Here is a 27,727-nt window from a genome sequence, read left to right as displayed (position 1 = left end):
TGTCTAGACTTAATACCTGTTACCTTATACATGTTGACAGACAGACAGATAGATGGTAAGTAGGTAGGTAGGTAGGTAGGTAGGATAGGATAGGAAGATAAATATAGGTAGGTAGGTAGGATAGGATAGGATGATAGATATAGGTAGGTAGGTAGGTAGGTAGGATAGGATAGGATAGGAAGATAAATATAGGTAGGTAGGTAGGTAGGTAGGATAGGATAGGAAGATAAATATAGGTAGGTAGGTAGGATAGGATAGGATGATAGATATAGGTAGGTAGGTAGGTAGGTAGGATAGGATAGGAAGATAAATATAGGTAGGTAGGTAGGTAGGATAGGATAGGATGATAAATATAGGTAGGTAGGTAGGTAGGTGGGATAGGATAGGAAGATAAATATAGGTAGGTAGGTAGGATAGGATAGGATGATAGATATAGGTAGGTAGGTAGGTAGGTAGGATAGGATAGGAAGATAAATATAGGTAGGTAGGTAGGTAGGATAGGATAGGATGATAGATATAGGTAGGTAGGTAGGTAGGTGGGATAGGATAGGAAGATAAATATAGGTAGGTAGGTAGGTAGGATAGGATAGGATGATAGATATAGGTAGGTAGGTAGGTAGGTAGGTAGGATAGGATAGGAAGATAAATATAGGTAGGTAGGTAGGATAGGATAGGATGATAAATATAGGTAGGTAGGTAGGTAGGTGGGATAGGATAGGAAGATAAATATAGGTAGGTAGGTAGGTAGGATAGGATAGGATGATAAATATAGGTAGGTAGGTAGGTAGGTGGGATAGGATAGGAAGATAAATATAGGTAGGTAGGTAGGTAGGATAGGATAGGATGATAGATATAGGTAGGTAGGTAGGTAGGTAGGATAGGATAGGATAGGAAGATAAATATAGGTAGGTAGGTAGGTAGGATAGGATAGGATGATAAATATAGGTAGGTAGGTAGGTAGGTGGGATAGGATAGGAAGATAAATATAGGTAGGTAGGTAGGTAGGATAGGATAGGATGATAAATATAGGTAGGTAGGTAGGTGGGATAGGATAGGAAGATAAATATAGGTAGGTAGGTAGGTAGGATAGGATAGGATGATAGATATAGGTAGGTAGGTAGGTAGGTAGGATAGGATAGGATAGGATAGGAAGATAAATATAGGTAGGTAGGTAGGTAGGATAGGATAGGATGATAAATATAGGTAGGTAGGTAGGTAGGTGGGATAGGATAGGAAGATAAATATAGGTAGGTAGGTAGGTAGGATAGGATAGGATGATAGATATAGGTAGGTAGGTAGGTAGGTAGGATAGGATAGGAAGATAAATATAGGTAGGTAGGTAGGAAGGATAGGATAGGATAGGAAGATAAATATAGGTAGGTAGGTAGGTAGATGATATAGATAGATAGATAGATAGATAGATAGATAGATAGATAGATAGATAGATAGATAGATAGATAGATAGACAGACAGACAGACAGACAGACAGATAGACAGACAGATAGAAAGATAGACAGATGACAGATAGGGATAGGATAGGAAGACAGACAGACAGACAGACAGACAGACAGACAGACAGACAGACAAATAAATTTTGAAAAAGCACCTTTGGGACAACGGGGACCTGGATGACTGCAGATCTCCATAGAAACTTTCTTCTCTGCTATGCTCCGGAGATCTTGGTCTACCACAGAGCCGCAGAAGGACCCTATCTCCAAAAGGCATGCAAGATCTCACCTAGGAGGGGCAGGAACCGTGGCACCTGGGCACGGCTAGGCTTGGAAATTAAGAACCAGATAAAATCCACGGTATCTTTTCCTCCCGCTCGCTCGTTGAAGTGAACGGGATCTGCTTTTTGCGCCCTCCCATCCTCCCCAATGCTAAAGTTGGGGATGCGAACCCAGCGAAGCCCGCATCAGGAGACACGCATACATGCATGCATGCATGCATACATGTATACATGCATGCATACATGTATACATGCATGCAGATGGAGTCCGGATTAAATGTCGGGGGAGAGAGAGAGTCGAACTAGCTAGCGCTTCTTTAGGATCGATCCTAAAGGAAGCCTGCCCCGACGGACCCGCGACCACCCCAAAACTGGACCAGACAGCGAGTCCAGCCCCCTCCCCAATCCCCAGCAAGGTGGAAAGGAGGAAAGCACCTGGTCACCGGCTCCAGCCGGGGTTCCCCAGCCGCCGCAGACTCGAGGGATCCGGTCGCGACCGCAGACTCCGGCAGGGAGCGTCGCCCCCAAACAAGGAAGTTTTCCTTGCTCCTCCAGTCCCCCCCCCCCCTCCTTCACTCCAGCCCCTCCCGTGAGCGCCAGTCAGACAGACAGCCGACCGGAGTGACCCAATGGGTAGACCTCCTTCCTGGGCCAATCGGAACCTGGATAGATGATGACGTAGAGGAGAGGCGGGGCTACGAGGCAAGTTTTGGGGCGGGCGAAGGAGGAGAGGGGTCATTCGCCCGCCAGCGGCTGTCAGGAGAGGTGGCGACGGCTCTGCCGTCCAATGGAGCGCAGCAGGCGAGAGGCGTGCAGCCCGGGCATTTAGGATCGCTCAGGTGTGATTATCCCGGTTGGAGAAAGCCTGAGTCACAGCGAGCCAGGACAAAAATCGGAATAAAAGGTGACACCATAGCAGAATCCCAGTATTTGAGGGGCTGCCCCAAAGAAGAGGGGGTCAAATTATTCTCCAAAGCACCGGAGGGCAGGACCAGAAACAATGGTCGGAAACTAATCGAAGAATTAATAAAATAAACCTGGAATTAAGGAGAAACTGCCGAACAGGCGAGGACTGTTAAGGAACAGAAGTTGCCTTCAGAAGTTGTGGGTGATTCATCCCTGGAAGTTTTTAAGAAGATACTGAACAGCCATAGGTCCGTGATGGCGAACCTAGGGCATGCAGAGCCCTCTCTGTGCGCATGCGCATGGCGGCCAGCTGCTCTTCCAGGTTCCAATGTGTGCAGCTGTCTGGCGCTCATGCCGGTGGGATTCAGCCAGTTTGCACCCTTTCGGGAGAACCGATTGTTAACTTTCTGAGAAGTTTGGCAAACTGGTTGTTGGAGGAAATCATTAGGGCAGAGAGACGGTTGTTAAATTATTTGAATCCCGCCACTGGCACATGCATGTGACGGAACCCGGAAGTGCAGCTAGCGCACCGGAAAGCTCCTCTCTTCTGGGTTCCGGTGCTTTGGCACGCACACATGTGCCCTCCAGTATCAGCACTCGGTGCCAAAAAGGTTAACCATCACCATTACAGGGTCTCCTGCTTGAAGGTTGGAGTAGAAGACATCCAAGGTCTCTTCCAGTTCATTCATTCTGTTCTATTTTTTTTTAATATATTTTTTATTAACAAACATGTAAAATACACACACACACAAAACCTAGACATACACCACATTTACACAATACAATACGAACAGGAGCTTCCTGTTCTATTCTAAAGTTCTCAACTTACAACCGTTCATATTGTGACCGTTTGAAATTAACAAGGGCGCTGAAAAAAGTGACACGATCATTTTTCATACTTATGACCGCATCCCCAGGGTGATCCAATTTATAATTGGGATACTTGACCACTTACTCACATTTATGACAGTTGCAGTATCCTGGGGTCACGTGATAGTCTTTTGCAACCTGACAAGCACAGTCAGTGTGGGAAACCAGATTCACTTAACAACTGTGTTACTAATTTAACCCCTGCAGTGATTCACGTAACAAATGTGGCAAGTGAACGGGGCAAAACTCCCTTAACAAATTTCTCACTTAGCAACATAAATTCTGGGCTCAATTGTGGTTGTATGTCAAGGACTACCTGTATAGTGATAGATTCTGTTGGATGTAATGCCTCCCTCGTTGTATTGTTGACAGGGGGATCTTAGGATTTTTAACTCGTTACCGTGTTTCCCCGAAAATAAGACAGGGTCTTATTTTCTTTTGATCCCCAAAATAAGCACCTGGCCTTATTTTCAGGGAGGTCTTATTATTTTTAAGGTACAGGAGATGGCGAGCGTGGTCACCTCATGGTTGCAATATTTTCAGGGAGGGCTTATTTTGGGGGGAGGGGTTATTTTAGTGCATGCGCTCAAAAGCCCGATTAGGCTTATTATCAAGGCAGGGTTTATTTTGGGGGAAAACAGGGTACATTGCAATGGAAGTTAATGTTATTGCTGTTCTTTATACATTTTGTTCTTGAGAAAGGTTTTTAAATGATCACTGTTGTTTTTGAAAAAATAACTGCTTTTTGGAGTTTACTTTGTTAGATTGTGATTGTAAAGCTACCTTGAGCAAATGTCTTGATTTCAATGCAGCTGTGCATAAATCTTGGGTCTACCTTCAGTTCCAGGCAGCTGGTTCAAAGTTGACATTCAGATGAATTGTCTCTAAATTAATTAATTCAAAGCATTGGTCCAGAAAAGCACATGACTCACCTTATTCCGTGAGAGGAGATTGAAGAGCATAGCCTTTAGAAATCTTCTAGGAGAATATATGAAGGAAAGCTGAAGTCCAAAGAGACTTTATCTTTAATGACGTGGGATAATGTTCAAAAAGTTGGATTGTCTCCTATAAATAAAAATAGATGGAAATATATACTGGAATTACCCAGAATATTTGCATGCACCCAGAAGCTAACAGAACAACAGTTGTTTTAGTGACTTTTTGAAGTTACAATGGCACTAAAAAAAAGTGACATGACCCTTTTTTCACATGACCTTTGCAGCACCCCATGGTCATGTGATCAAAATCAAGATGTTTGGCAACTGAGTCATATTTATGACAGCTTATGTGTCCTGGGGTCTTGTGATCACTTTTTCTGATCTCCGAACAAGCAAAGTTATGGAGCAAAATAAGTTAATGGAGAAGCCACAGCAGTGGGCTGGTGCACAAAATGCCCTCATGCCCGCCGCTATCTGCAGGGCACCAAGAAAAGGAGAGAAGACTAACTTGTGAAAGCTTCCAACTTCAGAGATGGATTAGTATTTAAACAGAGACTAATTTTATGTTCTGTTGCCTAAAGCTCCTACAGCAGGGGTGTCCAAATTTGGCAACTTTAAGACTTGTGGACTTCAAGTTCCAGAAATCCCCAACCAGCTTGGCTGTCTGGGGAACTTTAGGAATTGAAGTCCACAAGTCTTAAAGTTGAGAGTTCAGCAACTCTGTCCTAAGCAATGGATATGTCGCCAATCAATCAATCAGAATAGAGCTGAAAGGGACCTTGGAATTCTTCTAGTCCAGCCCCCTGCTCAAGCAGGTGACCCTATGTTGTGGCCCAGCAGGAGCCGTTAGAGCTGCCACCAGACTCCGACAGTGAGGGATCCTATGAGTCAGCTCTGGAGGATGTGGAGGACCCTGGACAGGGTTCTCACTCTGAGCAAGGCGCAGAGAGGCTGGTTGGCCACCAGGAGGCACCTGAGCCTTGGACAAGTGGGGAGGAGACAAGGGAGTGTGAGCCTGAGGTCAGCAGTGAGTTGTTCCTGGATGCCCAGCACCGAAGAGCTAATAGGCGTCAGGAACAGTTGCGCAAGTACAGGAGGTAATTGCACTCAGCTGGTGGTCATTAGGCTCCTCTCCAGACTATAAAAGGACTGCTTGTGCACACGCCCCTCTTGCAGAAGTCAACACAGGAACTAATGTCGGAGAACATTATTGTGAGCTTGGCAGGCTGGATTGCTGCCAAGCCTTATCTGTGCTGGATTGCTGCCCAAGCTTGTCTGTGCCGGTTTGCTGCCAAGGACCTGTCTGTCTGTTAATTAAATGCCGTAACTTATCTTTGGCTCGGAGTATGTGTTGGTGTGGGACAAGGGGGGGTCAGAACACCCTAATATATTTCAGATAGATGGCTGCCCAATATTTTCTTTAAAAATCTCCAGTGATGAAGCACCCACAAGGCAAGCTGTTCCACTGGTTAATTGTTCTGTTGGAAAATTTCTCCTTAATTCCAGGTTGCTTCTCTCCTTGATTAATTTCCATTCGTTGCTTCTTGTCCTGCCTTCAAGTGCTTTGGGAAATACGTTGACCCTCTCTTCTTTGTGGCAGCCCCTCAAATACTGGAATACTGCTATCATGTCACCCCTAATCCTTCTTTTCTCTAGACTGGCCATACCCAATTCCTGCAACCGTTCTTCATGTTTTTGTCTCCAAGCCCTTAATCATCTTGGTTGCTCTTCTTTGCACTTTTACCAAAATCTCAACGTCTTTTTTGGGAGGGTAATGTGTCCAAAACTGGATGTTGCATTCCAGATGTGGTCTTACTAAGGATTTATAAAATGGTACTAATAATTCACATGATTTCGATTCTATGCCTCCGTTTATACAACCAAGGTTTGCATTAGCTTCTGCTGTATTTCGTGGCATTGAGAATCCTGTAATCAGATGCCGATGATGATGATGATTGCAACTCAGGAAACACATTTGGAGTATATGATGATTAGTTGGGAGCAGCAAAGTGAAAACGCCGAGAAGCTATTCTAACATTGGGCATCAAACCAATCTTGAGAAGATTCTGACTGGGAAAAGACAAATGCATCACAATGTCTACTGATAATGTTCAGGCATAAATGTTCCAAAGGAACGTCAGAATTCCAGGGCTTATAGCAAGGCAAGGAACCTATCCCTGGCAGCTGTTAGAACAATATATTTGGCGTAGTGTGTAAAACTACATGGATTTAATCATCACAAGGCATCCCGCAGAGCGCCAACCGAGACAACCCTATGATTTTATGGAGAATGAGAGAATGATTGGGGGGGAGCAGATGATGGAGTACAATGATTGCTCCCTTCCCAGCTGTTTTTGAAGTTTGTAGCTCTTTATTTCTTTTGCGTGGCATGACCTGTATTCCTTAAAAGTAACCTCACGAAAAAAATTGAAATAACACAACTACCAGTTCAGTGCTCAGCTTCAGCCACTGGACAACAAAATACCAATAAAGAAGAATATTTGTAAGTCAGGACGTTTCATTATCCAACTAGATAACATCATCAGTGCACTGATAGAAAAGTAATTTTGAGATAAGCAAATGAGTAAAGTGATTTTTGAGGTAAGCAAATGAAGCTGTACTACGTATAATGACTGAAGGAGGACAGGAAGAACTGTTTCCTGTTTAAATATACATATTTGTAGTCCTGTAGAACAGAGTTCTCCAACCTTTCTGGTCTTGTGGACCAGTGGGGAGGGGGAGGGGATGATTCTGCTGTAGTGCCAGGCAAGTGTACACATCCGTGGTGGGTTCCGGATCCCGTTGCAACCGGTACAGTGCCATGGGGCCAGGCGTCCAGCACATACATGCGCACAGCCCCAATCGGCTCAAATACAGGTAAAGAGGGTGGGTGGACGGGTGGGCCCTCCGGAGCACCGTACCGGAACGGTGCCTGGTGCTCCCAACATGTACCGGTACACCTGTACCGGGGTGTACCGGTTGTATCCTGCCACTGATACACATGCGCGCAACTCCATTTGCGCAAGCAGCGGGCATGCACACTGCTCGCACGCCTGCTCATCTACCACTTCTGTGGCCCGGTTCCAAACGGCTCAAGGCCCAATAATGGGCCACAGCCTGGGTCAGGTTGGAGACCCCCCAGTGTAGAAAAGTCACTCTGGGCTCATTAAACCTTGTCCACTACAATTACTTCAAAAATTGGCCCATACTGCAAACCCTCTGAGGTAAACTAGGCGGGAAACATGACTAGATGAGCTAGTTCTACTTTATTGTAAAGCTACATTAATAGAGTCAGACATCAGTGAGGCAGAGAAACAGCTGGAGCCTGTTCCCAGAGTGCGCATGCACAGAGTTGCTAGACGAAGGGAACAGCTAAAGAACAGGGGTCGACTTGGGAGTAAGGCCACAGGTGGCTGATGAATGGCCCCTCCCAGAGGAAATAAAAGAGGACCAAAAGGGAAGTGGAGTTTGCAGGAGACAATTAGTTCTCTTAATTGGTTCGTGACTTTCCGAGACTCCTTGCCAAGTTTTGCAGATATCGGCCTGGCAGCTCTCCAAGCCAGATAAGGTCTGTGACTGTAAATCCTCCCTTGAAAGACTTTGGTGGATGTAAATGAGCAGAATTCACAGTAAATTAATAAAAGGAGTTTTTGTTGGGACAAGGAGTTTGATTCATACTCTTGGGAAGCCTCGGTCAGAACACCCTTACCTTATCTGTTCACCGCATACCTGAACACAAAGGATGCGTTACTGTATTACCACATATTGCCAACTCCCTAGGTGACATGGGTCTTCCAGGCCAAATGGTCTCCTACATTCAGGCCAGCTACCACCCTCAGAGGGGTCTGTAGTTCACTCTGACCCCATTAAGTGAAAAAAAGATGAAGTCAGTTAGGTCACAAAGGGGTTACTTTAGTAGTAGTAGTATGAAGTCATCTAATGACTTCATAGATCTTTGGTTTTGATTCAACAATGCAAAGACATTGTCTATCGATTGGTAGTTAAGGAGCAGGGCAAAAAAAGTGGTTTTCCTCAGTTAGTGGAATATTTTGTATGTCCGGTTGACGTAAAGCATATTCCAGATGATTCAGCTCTATACTTAGACCTATGGAAGTAGACGTGACCTGTCAAATGCGCGCCCGACAACAGCGCTGACAAAACCGCGGCGAGAAAACCCCAAGGTCGAAAGCGCTCCCACAAAAGTGCGCCGACAAAACCACACCCACAAAAGCGCGATTAGGGTTGAGGTAAGAGTTAGGGTTAGGGTTATTACGTTGTTATTACATTGTTTTCGCGTTGTTTCTTGATCACGCACTTTCATCGGCGCGCTTCTGTGAGTGCGATTTCGACCTTGCGGTTTTCTCGCTGTGGTTTTGTTGACGCACATTTGTCGGTGAACCAGAAGTAGAAAGTGGATAACTTTGAGTGAGCAGAGATAAAAATATTACTTCAATGTAGATTTTGACTTTTTAAAAATGTTCTTGCTGATCCTGGAGCAGGAGGAACAGACACGCACATATTAAAACAAATATCCTTTCATCTTTTAAAAAGGCCATCAGACTGCAGAAGCACATTGATTTTTAATAAACTGGGTCTATTTCTGTATGGATTGTGGCCAACTTCCTGGAGATTATGGAAAGCTGACATTTTGCATTTATCAGCAACACAAAGTACAATTGAATGAAAGCTTTCTGCCAACCTTCCCTCTCCCCGGCATCAATACCTTTCATTCATTGGCTCACAGTTTGTTTTCAGTTCGATTATCTAGTGCCTTGGGCTAAGGAAATATTAAATTGTGGCAAGCAGGAACTGAATTTCTTGCCTTGCAGCATCCGATCTCAGCTGTGGCTTAATACAAAACGTTAACTCTAATGCATATTTTTTAAAGGCCACACCCATTGAGCGAATGAAGCCAACTTTTCTGGTTTAGAAATGAAAAGCAGCACAACAAAACCGTAGCAATGGGGCAGGACATGATTGCTTGGGTGAGAAATGGAAGAAATGCTGGAAGTGCTTGATTTTGATAGCTCTGTCATACAGGAAAGAACATTAGACATACAGGATATAGAACAGGGCTGTCAAACTCATGGCTTACGGGCTGGATGCCTTGCGTGCTGGCCATGCCCACCACCAGTTTAGTGAAAGGGGGGGGGGGAAATCATGATATGTCACATGACAACATGATATAGAAGAGTTGTAAGGAGCCTTTGAGGTCTTCCAGGTGGTTAGGGTGCAGTACTGCAGGCCACTTCAGCTGACTGTTATCTGCAGTTCAGCGGTTCTAATCTCACCGGCTCAAGGTTGACGCAGCCTTCCATCCTTCCTATTCTCTTTTTTTTTTTTTTTTTTAAGAGAACTTTTTTATTTTTCTTTAAAAAAAACAAACACAAATATGTCATCATTTGTCAATCATTAAGACATTGAAATACAATTTTTTTTTGTTGTGTGTACCCCTCCCTCCCTCCACCCCCCCATCCCCCCTCCTCCTTCCCCCCCCGACTTCCCAGAACCCGTACACGGTATGGATTTTTAACTAACACAGTCTAAAATCTATTGAGAAAAAAGAAATAAAGAAATTAATGACATTCTAGATTGAACTTAGCTTCTTCTTACTGAACTAACTTTTAACAGTTTAAATCATTTCTGATCTTAAGCATAGGCTAACTGGAATTTCTTAGTCCCGTATTTATTTTGTATATAGTCAATCCATTTTTTCCAGTCTCGTTTATATCTCTCATTTGAATGATCTTTGAGATATGCCGATATTTTAGCCATTTCAGCTAAGTTTGTTACTTTCAATGTCCATTCTTGGATTGTAGGCAAGTCTTCCTTCTTCCAATATTGCGCCACCAACAGTCTTGCTGCAGTTATCAGGTGCAGAATCAAATTGGTCTCTACCACTGTAAAATCAGTACATATACCTAGTAAAAATAACTGAGGAATAAACTTTATCCTTTTTTTAAAAACATTTTGCATGACCCACCATATTTTTATCCAAAATGCCTTAACCTTTTGGCAGGTCCACCATATATGATAATATGTAGCATCGAGAGAACCACACCTCCAACATTTAGGCTGTACATTCGGATACATAGAAGCCAACTTTTTAGGATCTAAATGCCATCTATAAAACATCTTGTAAAAATTTTCTCTCAGATTTTGAGCTTGTGTAAATTTCACATTTCTTACCCAAATTCTTTCCCATGTATCCAACATTATTGGTTCCTCAATATTTTGAGCCCATTTTATCATACAATCTTTAACTAATTCTGTTTCCGAATCCATCTGTATTAATACATTATATATCCTCTTTATATGCATTAAGCTTTGATCTCTTATTTGTTTAAACAGATTATCCTCAACTTGAATAAAGCCAATTTTTTGATCTATTTTCCACCTAGCCTGTAATTGCCCATACTGGAACCATGTTTGAACTACCTTCTCCTCTTTTAATACCTCTAAAGATTTTAATTGTAATACCCCCCTTTCCGAGGTAAGAAGCTGTCTGTAAGTAAATCTGTCCTGTTTTTGTGCTGTATTCATATTTTCAATTGCATGTCTAGGAATTGCCCACATGGGTATCTTGTCATTTAATTTATATTGGTATTTCTTCCAAACCCGCAATAAAGCATTTCTCAAAATATGACTTTTAAAGTTCTTATCCAATTTTTTGTTGAATAACAAGTAAGCATGCCAACCAAATACCAGATCGTGTCCCTCAATGTTCAATATTCTATCATTGGTTAAATGAATCCAATCACTAATTACAGATAATGCCACTGCATCATAATATAGTTTTAAATTAGGTAGTTTCAATCCTCCTCTCTCGCGTACATCTTGCATTATTTTCATCTTTACCCTCGGCTTCTTTCCTGCCCACACAAATTTGTTGATACCCTTCTGCCATTCTAAAAGGTTCGCATCTTTTTTAAGTATAGGTAACATTTGGAAAAGAAATAAAAATTTTGGTAAAATGTTCATTTTCACTGCCGCTATCCTGCCCAGCAAAGATAAGTGCAATTTCTCCCATTTTTTCATCTCTGTCTGTATGCTATGCCAAAGTGGTTCATAATTATGCTTATATAATTTCCCATTTGAAGTTAAAATGTTAACTCCAAGATATTTGACTTTTTTAACTACCTCACATCCTAGCATCACTCCTAATTCTTCCTTTTGTTTAATATTCATATTTATAGCTAATATTTTGGTTTTTCCTAAGTTTATTTTAAAGCCAGACACTTGACCATATTGATTAATCGTATTCATTAAAACCATACTGGATTCCTGCGGTTGTTCCAATATTATGACCAAATCATCCGCAAAAGCGCGGACTCTATATTCTTGCTGCCTAATCTTGATCCCTTTTAAACCATCCAAGCCCCGTATTTTATTCAACAATACTTCCAAAGTTATAATAAACAATAATGGGGACAAAGGACAACCCTGTCTTGTACCTTTTCCAATTTGAAAAGAGTCTGTTAAACTTCCATTGACTATGATTTGTGCTGTTTGCTGTTGGTATATTGCTTTAATTGACTGTAAAAAATTATCTCCTATCTGCATTTTTTGCAATATCTTCAGCAGAAATTGCCAGTTAACTCGATCAAAGGCCTTCTCAGCATCCAAAAATATAAACGCAGCAGGGATCTGGTTGTTCTTTCCCAAATATTCTAATGCATTAATAATTAATCTGACATTACTTTTCATCTGTCTCCCTTGTATAAAACCTGTTTGGTCCGTATGTATCAATTGTTGAATGACCAACATTAACCTATTTGCTAATATTTTAGTAAAAATTTTATAATCTACATTCAGTAATGAAATGGGTCTATAATTTTTGGGTTGAGTAGTATCTTGATCTTCTTTGGGTATCAAAGATATAAACGCTGTCTTCCAAGATGGAGGGACTTTACCTTCCGTTTGAATCATATTAAATAATTCTCTAAGAGGTTCTACCATTTCTAACTGTAAGTTTTTGTAGTAAACCGCTGTCAAGCCATCTGTACCTGGTGCTTTCCCTGGCTTTAATTGCTTAATTACCTGCAGGATTTCCCCCGAGGTTATTGGTTGATTCAATTTTTGCCTGTGTTCTTCTCTAACTGAAGGTATTTTCTCCTTGTCTAAATATTTGTCTATGTCTAAACCATTAATTTTATCCCCTTTATACAGTTCTGTAAAAATTCCCAGAAAGCCTTTTGAATCTCTTCCTGTTGGAACACCTCCTTCCCTCTGTAGATCAGTTTAGATATATTTCGAGTTTTCCTTTTTTTCCTAATCTGATAAGCTAACCATCTGCCAGGTTTGTTTGCATTACAAAAAGTATTGTGTTTTGCATATAATAAATTAGTAGCTACCTGGTCAGAGATCAACATGTCAAATTGAGATTTTAATATGTTAATAGCTTCCTTAACCTTTGTATCGTCTGGTTTCCTTGTTAACTCCAGCTCTTTTCTCTTAATTTCCTCTTCCAGTTCTGTTCGTTTTAGCCCTTGCTTATTTCTATGTGTTTTATTTATATTCATCAAAACTCCTCTCATATACGCTTTGCTTGCATCCCATACAAATTCCATAGATGTACCCTTATTCATATTCAAAACAAAATATTCAGATAGTAATTTTTTACAATCATTAATATAGTTTTCATATCTAAATAAATTTTCATTCAGTCTCCAAAACCTTCTTGCCTGCACTACCCTTCCCAACTCCATCCAAACTGGGTTATGGTCCGAAAGGACTCTAGCTGCAATCTTTGTTTTCTTGACCCTAGAAAGCAAATCATTAGTGGTTAGAATAAAATCGATCCTTGAAAGGGATTGATGCCTGTCCGAGAAGAAAGTGAAGTCATATTCCTCTGCATTTCTTTCTCGCCAGATATCTCTCAATTCAAAATCATCCATAATGTCAAAGAAAGATTTGGGTAACTTTGCTCGCATCTTGGTATTTAGGCGGGAAATCTTCTTATCTCTCTTAGTGTCTATCACTCCATTCCAGTCACCCAATAGTATACAGGAACTATAGTCCCACTGTACTAATTTAGCATGAAGATTTCTATAGAATCTATCTTGCTGTTGATTGGGAGCATAAATTCCCAAAAGTAATGTCTTTTTTCCCTTCTAAGATTAAGTCTAAAGCAATATATCTTCCGAAGGGATCTGCTTCTATTAATTCAGCTTTCATATCTTTTCTTAAGTATACAACTATACCATTCTTCTTTTCCATAGCAGAAGCTGCAAAATGTTGACCAAGTTTTGAGTTGATCAAATATTTTTGATCAGTTGACTTGATATGAGTTTCTTGCAAACAAATTACATCGTTCTTAAACTGTTTAAGATAATGAAATATTTTCTTCCTCTTCTGTGGAGAGTTCAGTCCGTTGACATTCCATGTTAAAATCTTAGTTGTCATCTTTGGTTGGTTGAAGCATTTTTAGAGCTTCATGCACGGCCTGTTTAACCTTAGGTCTAGCTCCTCCCACTGCTTCCAGATTTGTTGTTGTAGTTCCTTGATCGATGGCCGATGATTGTTGATGCTGTTGCCTCTTAGCTTGTTTCTCCATACGTCTAGTAGTCATGCGGCTAGGTCTTGGTTCCATAGCACCTTGCACTTCTAGAGAAGAGAGATGCTCCATCTTGTCTGGTGGTTGTGTAGTTTGCTGTCTATCCTGTCCTTCTTGTGGTCTTTCTCTAGGTCCAGATGGTGCAGGGTGTCCGGCCTTCAATATATTATAATAAAAATCTCGGGCTTTCCATACAGAGTTGAGGCGGTACCTTTGCTTATCAAATGTAATATGATGCCAAATGGTGCATCCCATCTATACTGTATCTGACGATTTCTGAGTTCTTCGACCAAAAAAGCGTAGTCTCTTCTGGCTCTTAACATTTGAGGTGATATCTCTTTCAAAACAGCCAGGTCTTGACCGCCAATTTGAAGCTTAGTGTTATAAGACGCTTGCAGTACCATATTTCTGAACTCTCTTGTAGTAAAATATATAACGATGTCTCGAGGAAGCTGCTTCTGCTTTGCCAGCCAGGAGTTAACGCGGTAAGCTTTGTCAATTTGCCAGCCTTGGTTGGTCCCTGGTCTTCCCATCAGGCGGTCAAAAGCTTCCGATAGGATCTGTTTCAGGTTCTCCTGTTTCTCCTCACGCAGCCCCCTTACTCTTAATGCGAACTCCATTTGTCGGTACTGTATCATAATAATTTCTTTTTCAGCATTTTCCACTTTTTGTTCCACCACCTCTGTTTTCAATGTCAAGTTAGCATTGGCATCATTAAGAACCTCTAGAGTATCTTCCACTCCAGAAATATGTTCTGTTAATACAGTTACAAGACTCAGCATGTCGTCTCTAATTTTATCAACCTTAGCCTCAAATTTCTCATACAACTCCTGTTTAAGTCCTTTTATTTCACTTTTAATTTCACTTTTAATTTCTTCTTTCATTTCTTTTATTTCCTCTTTTCTCTCCTCTCTATTATCTCTAAATTTATCTTCCATTTTAATTGTCTGTGCATTAAGAGCCTCGCTTAGATTACTCAGAAAAAATTCTTTCGTTAACACATCCCCAGCAGGGGGCGTAGGAAGCGGAGGCTGCAGCTTTGTACCAGGCACTGAGGATGTGCCCCTGGAAGTAGAGGGTGACGACTTCAAGTTAATATTTGGTTTTGAGGCCATTTCAAAATTTGTCTGCCTGCAGTTAATAAAACTCTATTGCCTAAATATGCAGCTTTAAGTAAAGAGGCTTTTATTTTGAAGTTTAAGGCTTGGCAAAAGTTTCAGTGAGTAAACATTGTAACAAGACCGTTCAACAGATTCATCACCATTTAACTTCCAAATAAGCAAAGTTAATGAAGGAGTAAAATTCTTCTATTGTGAACCAAACATGTGATAAGCTATCTCTTTTGTTTTGAATTCTTTTGAAGTCTTGTGAGAATTAGCAAAAAGTGTTCGTTATTACCGGAGAAACCAGCCTGCTCGGCGCCATTTTAAAAGCCTCTGAGTAAATAATTTTTCGGAGGAGAAAAAGAGAAGAAGCTAAAATGTTGATAAGCAATTATTGTCCTCGCAGTAAACGGATTCAGCTCGTGATAAGATTAAATCAAACAAAACTTAGAGCAGAGTGGGAGAGACCTACTTTGTCCTGCACAAGGCAGTTTGAAGTTCCCAGCACGGACAGCCGTTCTGCCTTGGGCTAGCCCCCCTTTCCTTGCAAGCACAAAAGCTGCAAAAATCGAAGAGCATTTGCCAGCAAAACAGTTTCTTCTTTCCCTCTTGCCTGAAGGATAAGAAAACCTGATAAGACGTCAGATGGAAGATCCTCTAATCAGGTACGTAGCCAGGAATTCGGAGGCAGCTGATTTTTTGCTGCTTCCACCAGTAAGCTCCTCCCAGGAAGTCGCAGCCTTCCATCCTTCCGAGGTGGGTGAAATGAGGACCCAGACTGCTGACTCTGTAAACCGCTTAGAGAGGGCTGAAAGCCCTATGAAGCGGTATATAAGTCTAACTGCTATTGCTATTGCTAACCCTCTGCTCAAACAGGAGACCCCCATAGCAGGGGTGTCAAGCTCTATTTGATTGAGAGCCGCATGAGAGTTCTTTGACCTTGGGAGGGGGTTTGTGGCCAGCTCAACTTCACTCATGTCGGGGGGCACCTGTGGTGGCCAAGTGCTAAGGCAGGACTTCCCTCAGACCATCCCTCTCTCTCATTATAATCTCCTTCCTTCCTTCCTTATTTCTTTCCCTCTTTATTCTTTCTTTTTCCTTCCCCACTTTCCTTATTTTTCCTTCCTTGTTCTCTTCTCATCTTTCGACCTTTTTCTTTGTCTTTCCTTTTTCCTTTTTGCCTTTCCTGTCCCTTCTTGGATGCTCAAATGCGAAAGGGGAAACATTTCTCCCTTTGTTTTGTTTCGCTTCTAGTTTGTTTCGCTAGCCCTCCAAAAGCGAAATCGGCACTCAGGAGGAGCCCATTTTTGCTGGCAGAGAGTTTTAGGAGGCCGTCAGGGCCAAAAGGAACCCGGGAGGGCTACGCGCAGCCTCCCCGAGCTCCCTTTTTGCTGGCAGAGGCACCGCGGGCCAGTGCTTTGCTGTTTCCAGAGTGGCCCCATGCCCCCCCCCCGGATCTGGACCATGAGTTTGACACCCCTGCCCTATACCATTTTGGAGAAACAGACATGGTACTTTACTGCAGATATATAGTCTGTTTTCATGATGTGTGGATGCTCTGACATTTTGAAGACAATGATGCTTTGCTGTTTAGTTAGCAATTCTACTACACAGGATAGGGGACGTGGTGGCTCAGTGCCTAAGACGCTGAGCTTGTCGATCAGGTCGGCAGTTCAGCGGTTCAAATCCCTACCGCCACATAAAGACAAAGGGAATGTTTATGATGTCTGAAGGTTTTAACTAATTTTTGTCCATCTTCTTCAACAGATGCCTGCCCGTATTATATTGTTAAACATATATTCTCTGGAGGAGACCAATCATTTGTAATTTGCTCAGAAAAAAAGAGGTAAAGCTTTATGGATTTCCACTCCATCTTTTATAATTACGGGAAGGGAACTTTTGAATTGTGCTTAGAGGCCATATGCCCTTTCCAGTGTGGGCTGAAGCTCATGCAACCCCTGCCCTGTTTTTTTATATGAAGAGCCCCCGCCCCTCCCTGAATTTATGCTGGTCTAGGTTGGACGCCTCAGTGGCTAAGACGTTGAGCTTGTCGATCAGAAAGGTTGGCAGTTCAGCGGTTCAAATCCCTAGTGCTGCGTAACAGAGTGAGCTCCCGTTACTTGTCCCAGCTTCTGCCAATCTAGCAGTTCGAAAGTATGTAAAAATGCAAGTAGAAAAATAGGGAACACCTTTGGTGGGAAGGTAACAGTGTTTTGTGCGCCTTCAGTGTTTAGTCATGCTGGCCACATGACCATGGAGACGCCTTCAGACAGCACTGAGTCTTTGGCTTTGAAACGGAGGTGAGCACCACACCCTAGAGTTGGGAACGACTAGTACATATGTGCGAGGGGAATCTTTACCTTTATCTTACTACACAGGATAGGAATTGCAATGCAATGATGTACTATTTCATTATAATATCTTTATATCAAGCTATCACCCTTCTCCAAAGACAAATAGAGCACACATCGGGGTTACATAATTATTTATTTATTCTTTTTTTCTTCAAGAATCACTGGTCTGTACAAAGGCTCATTGCTCTATTACCATCATGCCAACACATTCGTTCAAGATCACTCAGGAAAACTGCATGGCGATGCAGGATACTGAATTTAAATATTCTAGCCCTCCTGGGCATAAGAACCAAATGTCCAAGTATTGTAGCAGAATGAAGACCACACCTGGCTTTCAGGCCAGGCCAACGTCTCTAAAGTTCTCCATAGGACACAATAACATTTTTTTAAGAATGTGTTTATTAGTGTATCTCGGGAGATACAAACGTCTGGTGCAACTGTGAATTTTGGGGAGTGCCTCGTCTGGATTGGCTTCATTTACATTAACAATAGTTATGGAGAAATTGTCCATCCCTCCTCCTGGAATGTGAACAGTTCCTGTGAGAAAAGCTGAAGAGGGAACAGAAATCAAACAATGCATTGTAGTAAGAACATCACTTAGAGACCTAATCTTACCCTGTTTACCATATTTTTCGGACTATAAGACGCACCGGTGTATAAGACGCACCAAGATTTCGAAGAGGTAAGTAAGAAACAAAAGTTTTTGTCCTCTCTGGCTCCCAGGAGCACTCTGCAGGCTTCAGCAGGGCTAGGGGAAGGCAAAAAGCTGAGGTGGCGCAGTGGTTAGAGTGCAGCACTGCAGGCTACTTCAGCATGTCTGCAGTTCTACAGTTCAAATCTCACTGGCTCAAGGTTGACTCAGCCTCCATCCTTCCGAGGTGGGTAAAATGAGGACCCGGATTGTTGGGGGCAATATGCTGATTCTGTAAACCGCTTAGAGGGGGCTGAAAGCCCTATGAAGCAGAATATAAGTCTTAACTGCTATTGCTATTGCTATAAAAATGCCGGGAAAATGGGCCATTTTTTGCACAAACTGGCATTTTTGCAGTCCCCCAGCCCTGCTGAAGCTCGCAAAGCGCTTCTGGAGGCTGGGGGACGGGGCTTCGGGAGGCCAAAAAATGGGTATATTCAGTTTATAAGAGGCACCAACATGCTCTTTGGGGGAGGGGGGAAGGTGAGTCTTATATTCTGAAAAATATGGTAGCTCCAATATTTTTCCCAATAGCGCTGAGAAGATAACAGGTTCACTTTCCCTATCTTCTCTCCATCTGTACCTTTTTGAGGAATTGATGTAATATACACATTTATTCTGTCATTATATTCTCTATGATTGCATGTTAAGCTGCCTGTCAGAGTTTCTACATCAATGATCATTGTATGAGAATAGCTTATTTGGCTTCTTCGTTTCTTCTTCTTAGAATAATGATATTATCTTGTTTAGTCTTTTTTAAAAAATAAATAGTTATTACCAAGAAAATCCTTCTTGTTTTCCTCATGAAAGTCATGGAAGACTGTCCAAAAATTCTTGATGGTTTCATCTGACGCTTCAAAACCTTCGTATTTGGCATTCTGTAGAGAGAATAAACATGAACCGCCCTGTTAATGGTTCTGGATAGGATCTAAGGCCACTCTGCATTTGAAGCGCTAAGGATTCCTTTTGCCAGAAACATAGTTTCAAACAATTGGCCCTCTCCCTCCGTGTCTGTAAAACTATAGAGACTCAAAGCTAACTCCAAGCATTTCTGAACCTGAGAAATGATGGACATTGGACTGGGATGCAACTCCCAATTTTGGCCTTAGGAACATTTGCTGATTAATATTCATGGGTCAAACGATACATTCTGCCTTTATTTTCAGTGTTATTAGGCATAAGAAATCCAGCACGGTTATATATTTTGCAGTGCTTTCAGTGTGGATCAGCTCACAGTATCTATACAGGTAATCCTAAATGTATAATATTTATACATATTTAAGGATTGATCAAATTCTATGTCCAAGATTCAGCACTCCTGCAAATTTGAAAAAACAATAAGAAGAGTTCCACAAGGACACTGGAATAAAGACTAGTAATGTAAGGATTGAGGCAGAGGAGCACATTCTACCTTTTCTAACTGGTCCCAGTTGTATGTGGTATGTCCAAACAGGATATTGCGGAGCTCAAGAGGAAGAAACATTTTCCACGTTGCACTTGGGCAACCTCTTTGAAATCCACGTGCGAAGTCCTCAAACTGCTTCTTCACGGAATCATTAAATATGTAATTCACATAAGCATCAACGTATTCTTTTCTGTAAATACGTGCAATTTGGTTATTTAGTAGTTTATAAAAGCAAACATCAGCTCAAAGAAGAGTGACTTGCAAAGTCTGAGGGAGAGGGAACAGTACAGGCTGCTTCCAGGTCGTAGCATCCCGAGGCTGTGTCACTCTGTCCCGGAAATGGGCACAATTCTGGATCAGCCAAAATTCATTGCAGCTGCTCAAAAAAATGGTTCTCGTTTCCGGGACAGACCCACACGGCCTATGGATGCTAAGGTGTGGAGCAACCTGCTGTCCTCCTCCAGCGTGATCTCTGGAACTTCCCTGAGATCTACAAGAAATTAAGTGAGTGATTATGACAGGGTGGGGAGGAGAATGGGACGGGAAGCAAGCCCAAGATCTTCAGGAACGGGAGGGGTAGAAAGTGAAGCATGTGGTGCCTCCGGGTAGGGGAAGCCTTGAGAGACCCAGGACAAATGGACCTGCGCTAGGCCTCCCCTACCCCTGAGGCATCTCATGCTCTTCTTAACAACATTGGAGAGAGAAAGGATGGAGGTTGCTAAGCAAGGTGTGCCATCACTTGTGACCTTAAGGAGCAAACTCCATTACAGTCAAAAGTTGAAGACTACCAATAAATCAGCAGTAGTCTAAAAGACTGATTTGGGAATTAAAAATCCTCAGGTTTGGTTTTCTTTTGATACTGAATTTATAAGTTTGGTAACCTACTACTTCAACCTATAAAACTATTAACACCACTGAATATCTTACAGGAGGGTGTCAAACTCAAGGCCCGCGGGCCACATCTGGCCCACGGATGTTTAAATCCGGCCCACAGGGCCAGCCTGAAAATATCAAAGGACCAGCCCGCAGTGCTTCTGCTGCCCAAAACGGGCTGGGTGCGGGTTAGAGTAGGGTAGTTAACCCATTTTTGGCTGGCAGAGTGCTGCTAGGGGCTGGGGAGGGTGAAAACGGGCCACACAGAGGCCTCCCACTCTGCCGGTCCATTTTGGCTGGTAAAGTGCTGCAGGAGGCTGTTCAGGCTGAAAACTATAATTACACAATTATCATTATCGAGTAACTTTAGCTGATGGGAGATTTTTAAGACTTCCAACAGAGAATGATCTTTTCTACCAAGAGTCTAAATTAGCCAAGTCCTATTCAACTATGTTTAGATTCTATGTTAAAATGTCATTGAGAAAATTTATATTCTATCCAAAAGGTAATTGTAATTAAATGTCAACGAACAAACCCATTCCTGGGAAAACTTGCCTGTTGTATAAAGTAACAGGTATGTTGGCACCGTTTTCTTTCAATTCAACCTCAATCATGGATCCTTTACGCTCTTCAACCACCTGCATAACAATAAGAGTATAAGATATGGATGGATGGTTTGTTTTCAGAACATTAGGCATTCTCTGCAGATGGGTGAACTATAGAAATGAACATTTCCCCTCATATTATAGGGCTGGTATGTCATATCATTGTAAAACACTTTGGAAAAGGCAGATGATAACAAGAGAAAGGACTTCATGTTGTATTTGGGTGTCAGTTCTGGAACTTCCAGACCAAAATTGCTTGACTTGATTGATCATCGGCAGCAAGCTAATTTCTAACTGCAATTGATTACTATGGCTGTGTGGGGAAAAATGGTATACACATATTATCAAACACGGGCCACAAAAGATATTCCCACTATCCTGTCAGAACTAATGAAGCTTCTTGAATGAGAAGCAAAATGTCTTTTTCTTCAGTCAAGAAAAAACATAGTCCAGTAAACTTTGTCGGCTGGGTTGGACTAGATGACCTACAAGATCCCATCCAACTCTGTTAATCTGTAACTTTTTTTTGGGGGGGGAAAGCACCCTTGAGACAACCCTGACTTGGATGACTCAGAATCTCCATAGATATTTAGCATAAATTCAGTAAAAAATTGCATTAAACCATGGTTTGGCCAAATAACAATTGGATGAGCTCAAACAAGCCCTTGAATCTGAAGTCAAGGAAATTACATTATAACGTAGCGGTTTTCCCCAACCTGACATTCTCAAGATAACTAAAAACTGTAGAGCAGTGGAAGGTTCGTTCTCCAAGCTTGTGGGTTGGTTTCTGAACGTTTTGTTACCAGGCTATGTAATATCTTCAGTGACATTAGGGAATGTCAGCGTTGGTACTATTCTGCTTATGAGGGCTTTGTGTGGTCAGTAGGTCTTTTGATGGGAGTATCACATCAAGAGTCCAGAGGGTCCAGTGATGGGTCATGAGGGGTCAGGTGTGAGTCATGTCAGGTGACGGTCTTGTGCTGGGTAGGTGAGGGTCATTGGGAGGCCCTTATAAGCAGAAGAAGACCAACATTGACATTGTAACGAAACACTAGGAAACCAGCCTCCTCTCATCCTATACCCGAGCTACATGACCCGACAAATGCGCGCCCGACAAAAGCGCGCCGCCAAAACCGCGGCGAGAAAACCATGACGTCGAAATTGTGCCCACAACAGCGCACCGACAAAACCGCGCCCACAAAAGCGCAATTAGGGTTAAGGTAAGGGTTAGGGTTAGGTTTAGGGTTATTACGTTGTTTTCGCGTTGTTTGTCGGCGTGCTGTTGTCGGCGCGATTTTGTCCTCGCGGTTTTGTCGTGCGCACATTTGTCGGTGAACCCCCGAGCTACAGATATTCCCCACTATTGCAGAGCATGCATTGTTATATAACAGTCAGTTGAAGTTATCTTTTACTCTGATGTTTTCAAGAGTAGCAGTAGAGAAAGGCTGGTTTAACCCAGCCAGGTTGTCCTACCGTGAAATCCAACATCATCCCTTTAAAGTTGTCATCATAGCGTTCATCCAGTATGAGCTGAAGAATACTAAACGGGAAAAGAATAAAGTGAAACAAACTGCTTCCCCCAATATTAAATAATTTGCTTATTTATTCCCATGTCAGTTTTAACAGAAATTGATTCTTAAGAATAGTCTTAAGCCTCCAGCCTAGTTTTGTCTCTGTTCAGTTAAACTAAGACTGACACCCAGTTTCTAAATGGAGAAAATAAGGAGACTTCATGCCAAGAACAACTCCTGGGGTTTCCACCACAAAACCGCGGACGACAAAATCGCGCTCGAAGAAAGCATGTACGTGATGTCATCACAGCACGACGAAAACATCCCGCTGTGATCGATAAATGTAAAAATAAAGCGAAAACCTTACCCTAACCCCCCCAAACCTAACCCTAAACCTAACCCTAAACCTAACCCTTAACCTAACCCTAAATCTAAACCTAACCCTTAACCTAACGCTAAACCTAACGCTAACCCTTAACCTAACGCTAAACGTAACCCTAACGCTCTAAACCTAACCCTAACCCTTAACTTAACCCTAAACCTAAACCTAACCCTTACCTTTATGTGAATCGCTTGCTTTAATTTTATTTTTATTTCAATTTTAATTTTTTTCGTCGCGCTGTGATGATGTCAAATGCGCGCTTTCGTCGAGCACGCTTTTGTGGACCGCGGTTTTGACGGGTCATGCTCCTGGGGTTATATTCCTGCACTTTTCTTGGCAGTATTGCAGAACTAGTTAGGCATTGCCTTCTTCACTCTTCTTTTAAATGTCCCAGTCTAGCCAACACCTGATTCTCAGATGTCTTTCATTTAAGTATCAACCAGGACAGACTTTGGTTTAGCTTCCAATATTAGCTTGTGTAAGGTAAAGGTTGTTGTTGTTCCTGACTGTAGGGGGCAGTGCTCAGCTCCATTTCAAACCCGAAGAGCCAGCACTTGTCCGAAGATGTCTCCGTGGTCATGTGGCCAGCAGGACTAAATGCTGCAGGTGCACAGAACGCTGTTACCTTCCCACCAAAGGTGGTTCCTATTTTTCTACTGAATTTTACATGCTTTTGGACTGCTAGGTTGGCAGAAGCTGGGGCAAGAAATGGGAGCTCACTAGGGATTCGAACCGCCGAACTGCCAACCTTTCTGATCGACAAGCTCAGCATCTTAGCCACTGAGCCACCTACCAGCTTATGTATATCCATGCAATTTTGGATCACAGAAAAAGAAGAGCACTTGATCGGCAATATCAATTATCACCATATGGTTCTGAAAAATAATGTTATGCCATACCGTCCAATATCAGGAGAGAGTTCTTTTAAATCTTCCAGCGTTGGCTCTATATTTGCCAATTTCTTGAACAACGCAAGGGGGAAGGGCAAAGCAATTATCGACTTATTTTGGAGCGCTATTCCAAACAGGTTCCCAATTAAAAAATATATGTCTTCCTCTGTTGATACCTAATTTGAAAAACCAATATGCAAGTAATGAAAAATACACTGTAAATTAATGAGCGCCTACTTACAAAATAAATGATGTATTTCTGAGACGTCTATGCTATTTCAAACTCATTTCCCATAATTCGGCTTTAGCTGCAAGAGGTTGCCTGCCTACATCCCCTTTCTACAACTCTGCTTGCCAATTTTCTCTCTGGCTGTTCTTTGTTTTCTCTAGCAATGTAGATCCTTATAGGCATATGGACTCCTCAGATAAGTGCAGGATAAAAATGGGCCTCTGCTGAATGCATAATTCAGAAGCATTCTAATTATGGCTCCCTCTATCTCAACCCTGCTAACATTAACGAACATTGAAGGACTGTGAGCCCTTTCATCTATCACAGAGGTGTCAAACTCGAGGCCCGCGGGCCGAATCCGGCCTATGGGGTGCTTAGATCAGGCCCACAGGGCTGCCCTGGAAACAGTGAAAGACTGGCCCATGGTGCCTCTGCCAGCAAAAACTGAGCTATCTGAGGAGGGCAGTCCGTGGCCCTCCTGGGCTCCGTTTTCACTGGCAGGGGGCTGCAGGAGGCCATCGCAAACAAAAACAGAGCCCAGGAGGACCTCATGCGGGCTGCAGGACATTGAGCTGGTCACACCCACTTGGCCCCATGAGGTCAAACACAAGTTGATGTGGCCCTCAATGGAGTTGAGTTGGACACCCCTGGTCTATGATATTTCAACAGGGGTTGAACCTGAGATCTTTTGCATGCTGAGCAAGTCACCTGCCATTAAGCTATAGTTCTTCCTGTACAGGTAGTCCTCGACTTATGACCACAGTTGAGCCCACAATTAATGTTGCTAGGTGAAACATTTGTTAAGTGAGTTTTGCCCCAGTTTGCAACCTTTCTTTATCAAAGTTGTTAAGTGAATTGTTAATTGAGTTGTTAAGTGAACCTGGCTTCTCCATTCACTCTGCTTGTCAGAAGGTTGCAAAACTTGATCCAAGACCCCTAGACATTGCAAGCCCTGGACATTGCAATATGAGTCAGTTGCCAAGTGTTTGAATTTTGTTCAAGTGACCATTGGGGAAGCTGCAATGGTCGTAAGTGTGAAAAATGATCATAAGTCATTTTTTTCAGTGATGTCATTTTGAATGGTTGCTAAACAAAGTACTTCAAATCGAGGACTATCCATACTGGAAAGAATGGAAAGCACATGACTCTTGATTCTAAAAAGGAAAGTACAAATAAAGGAAACCAACATCTGAATAGTTCACTTGCATAATCTACTTGTGTGATTTCTACCATATTGTTTCTTCATAGTTTTTTTAATAGGAATATCTTTTCACACCAGAATAAAGATACAGCTTGATGCAATATCCATATTACAAGCTGAAACGGTTACGTTTCATCAGATGGTGATCAAATCTAGCATTTATTAATGCTAACAATTTCCCCATTAATAGAGAGAAATATATCAACACCTGCTATCCACAAAAGCTAAATGGACAACAAATTTCCAGGACTACAAATAATTTATCTCTAAATAGACAATGCCAAAAAGAGGACAGAAATCATCTCCCATCTCTTTTACAGGACAATCATGCATATTTTCTAACCTCTATTGAAAATTCAATGGTCAAAGAGATCAATTACCTCCAAAGCAATTCCTATTTTTATAGCTAATAGCAGAAAGCATAAATAAATGCAGTACATACAGGGCGGGGCATAACCTTTTCCTAGGGGGTCACAGCAACACTTGTAATAACAACACAAATAATTCATACACCATTCGAAAGCCCATCAAAAACTGAGTTTATTGACACGATTTAATAGTCAGTATGACCACCATTAGCCCTTCGAACAGCATTCAAACGAGGTGGATAAGAACACAACAAATCTTCAAACAGTTCCATTCGATTTTCCAGATTTTCCAGAGGGTGGGGCATAACCTTTTCCTAGGGGGTCACAGCAAGATCGACAGCAGTTTACAACTTCCGCGACACCTCATTTTAAAGCCCATAAAAACTGAATTGAATGAGCTATTAAATGTTAAATTTGTTTTCGGTTGAAAACTTTGAGAATGAATTTGGAAACTGTGTTGAAAAATCTGGAAAATCGAACGGAACTGTTTGAAGATTTGTTGTGTTCTTATCCACCTCGTTTGAATGCTGTTCGAAGGGCTAATGGTGGTCATACTGACTATTAAATCGTGTCAATAAACTCAGTTTTTGATGGGCTTTCGAATGGTGTATGAATTATTTGTGTTGTTATTACAAGTGTTGCTGTGACCCCCTAGGAAAAGGTTATGCCCCGCCCTGTATATACATGTACGTACCTCATGAGAGAACCAAATATGGTGCGAATCTTCAAAGTGCCTAAATACTTGTGCTTTTGGAATACACAGTTTTCTGCTGATGGTTGTGAAGAAATCCTGGATCAGGCCCCCATACTTGATATCAGGTTCTCCTTCAAAATGCACCTGAAGAATTAAGTAAAATTAGCCAGATATTTACACTAATTTAGACTGATAAACTAAATATAAAAATATTTCTGGTTGCTCAGAAATCAGAACATCTTTACTAGTATTTTTCCTCTGAATTAAAGCTATAAAGGTAAAGGTTCCCCTCACACATATGTGCTAGTCGTTCCTGACTCTAGGAGGCGGTGCTCATTTCCATTTCAAAGCCGAAGAACCATTAGTTTCCAAAGACGTCTCCATGATCATGTGGCGGCATGACTAAATGCCAAAGGTGGTTCCTATTTTTTTTACTTGCATTTTTACATGTTTTCAAACTGCTAAGTTGGTAGAAGCTGGGACAAGTAACAGGAGCTCACTCCGTTACGCAGCACTAGGGATTCGAACGGCCAAACTGCCGACCTTTCTGATCGACAACCTCAGCGTGTTAGCCACTGAGCCACCTCAAAAAGCTAGAACTCTAAATCATTCAGAACATCCCTGAAACAGCGAAACCTCTTTCAGACATGCTAGCCTTTCAAGAACAAAGCCTCTCAATTTATCCTTGAAATAGAAAAAAATTGCCGAAATTAAATTGTGACACATCAGAAATCAGTGAAATTCTCAAGAACAACAAGCAGGATGAGGATTTACTCAATTGATACCTCGCCTTATCAAAACCACAATAACCCAACAACAACAACAAAAGAGATCCATGTAAAATATTATTGGTTTATTTAGAACAGGGTTTTCCAACCTAGGCAATTTGAAGATGCATGGCCTTCAACATCCAGAATTCCCCAGATCTCATGTTGAATTCCAGGAAAATACGACTTCAGCAACAGAGTTGTCAATGCCTGGAATGCACTACTTGACTCTGTGATTTCTTCTCCAAACCTTTAACCTTAGACTGTCTACGGTTGACCTCACCCCATTTCTAAGAGGTCTGAAATAGCAATAGCATAAGCGCACCAATGTGCCTACCATCCCTGTCCTAATGTCCCCATTTATTTGTATCCATTTCATGTATTCAAATGGATACATCATATCCATGATGTATCATATTTATACTTATATATGTTATCTAATACATGCTTGACAAAATAAACAAACAAATTAATAAAATAAAATAAAATTCTGGGAGTTGAAGTTTCCTGACTGAATCTTTTTCCTGTTGTCACTCAGGTTCAATTCAGCTTCCTGTGAATATTTTTCTTAACATGGACACTTTAAAAACCAGGGGGATTAATCCTTGGCACACTTTTTTAAGATTTGTGAACTTCAACACCCAGAATTCTCTCA

At 41.9% G+C, this 27,727-nt stretch overlaps 2 protein-coding genes and 1 long non-coding RNA gene across 8 annotated transcripts in view; 1 reads left to right on the top strand and 2 right to left on the bottom strand.

The window, feature by feature from the left end:
• HERC3 (HECT and RLD domain containing E3 ubiquitin protein ligase 3) overlaps positions 1–2,326 on the bottom strand; it is a 62,642-nt gene extending 60,316 nt beyond the window's left edge. For 4 of the 6 annotated variants that reach the window (XM_032223904.1, XM_032223905.1, XM_032223906.1 and 1 more), the window contains exon 1: positions 2,165–2,326. The gene's annotated coding sequence lies outside the window, so the exon portion shown is untranslated. The remainder of the gene's footprint in view (positions 1–2,164) is intronic. The other 2 variants (XM_032223902.1, XM_032223903.1) reach the window with 1 other exon arrangement.
• Positions 2,327–2,485: 159 nt separating this feature from the next.
• On the top strand, positions 2,486–17,698 carry LOC116513098. The gene is made up of 3 exons (XR_004255963.1): positions 2,486–2,633; positions 16,870–16,948; positions 17,613–17,698. It is a non-coding gene; the product is annotated as an uncharacterized LOC116513098 (long non-coding RNA).
• Positions 17,577–27,727, bottom strand: part of LOC116513094 (E3 ISG15--protein ligase HERC5-like) — a 43,888-nt gene continuing 33,737 nt past the window's right edge. Inside the window, exons 18-24 of the mRNA XM_032223908.1 lie at positions 26,306–26,449; positions 23,823–23,989; positions 22,504–22,570; positions 20,981–21,063; positions 19,559–19,742; positions 18,926–19,025; positions 17,577–18,005 (exon numbers count right to left, since the gene is read on the bottom strand). Of these exons, the coding sequence (XP_032079799.1) occupies positions 17,791–18,005; positions 18,926–19,025; positions 19,559–19,742; positions 20,981–21,063; positions 22,504–22,570; positions 23,823–23,989; positions 26,306–26,449 (960 nt within the window). The 3' untranslated portion in view covers positions 17,577–17,790. The remainder of the gene's footprint in view (positions 18,006–18,925; positions 19,026–19,558; positions 19,743–20,980; positions 21,064–22,503; positions 22,571–23,822; positions 23,990–26,305; positions 26,450–27,727) is intronic.

This window comes from Thamnophis elegans, chromosome 9 (genome assembly GCF_009769535.1).
Source record: "Thamnophis elegans isolate rThaEle1 chromosome 9, rThaEle1.pri, whole genome shotgun sequence".
In the NCBI taxonomy this organism is placed as follows: Eukaryota; Metazoa; Chordata; class Lepidosauria; order Squamata; family Colubridae; genus Thamnophis; species Thamnophis elegans.
This window is presented reverse-complemented; position numbering and strand designations above follow the sequence as displayed.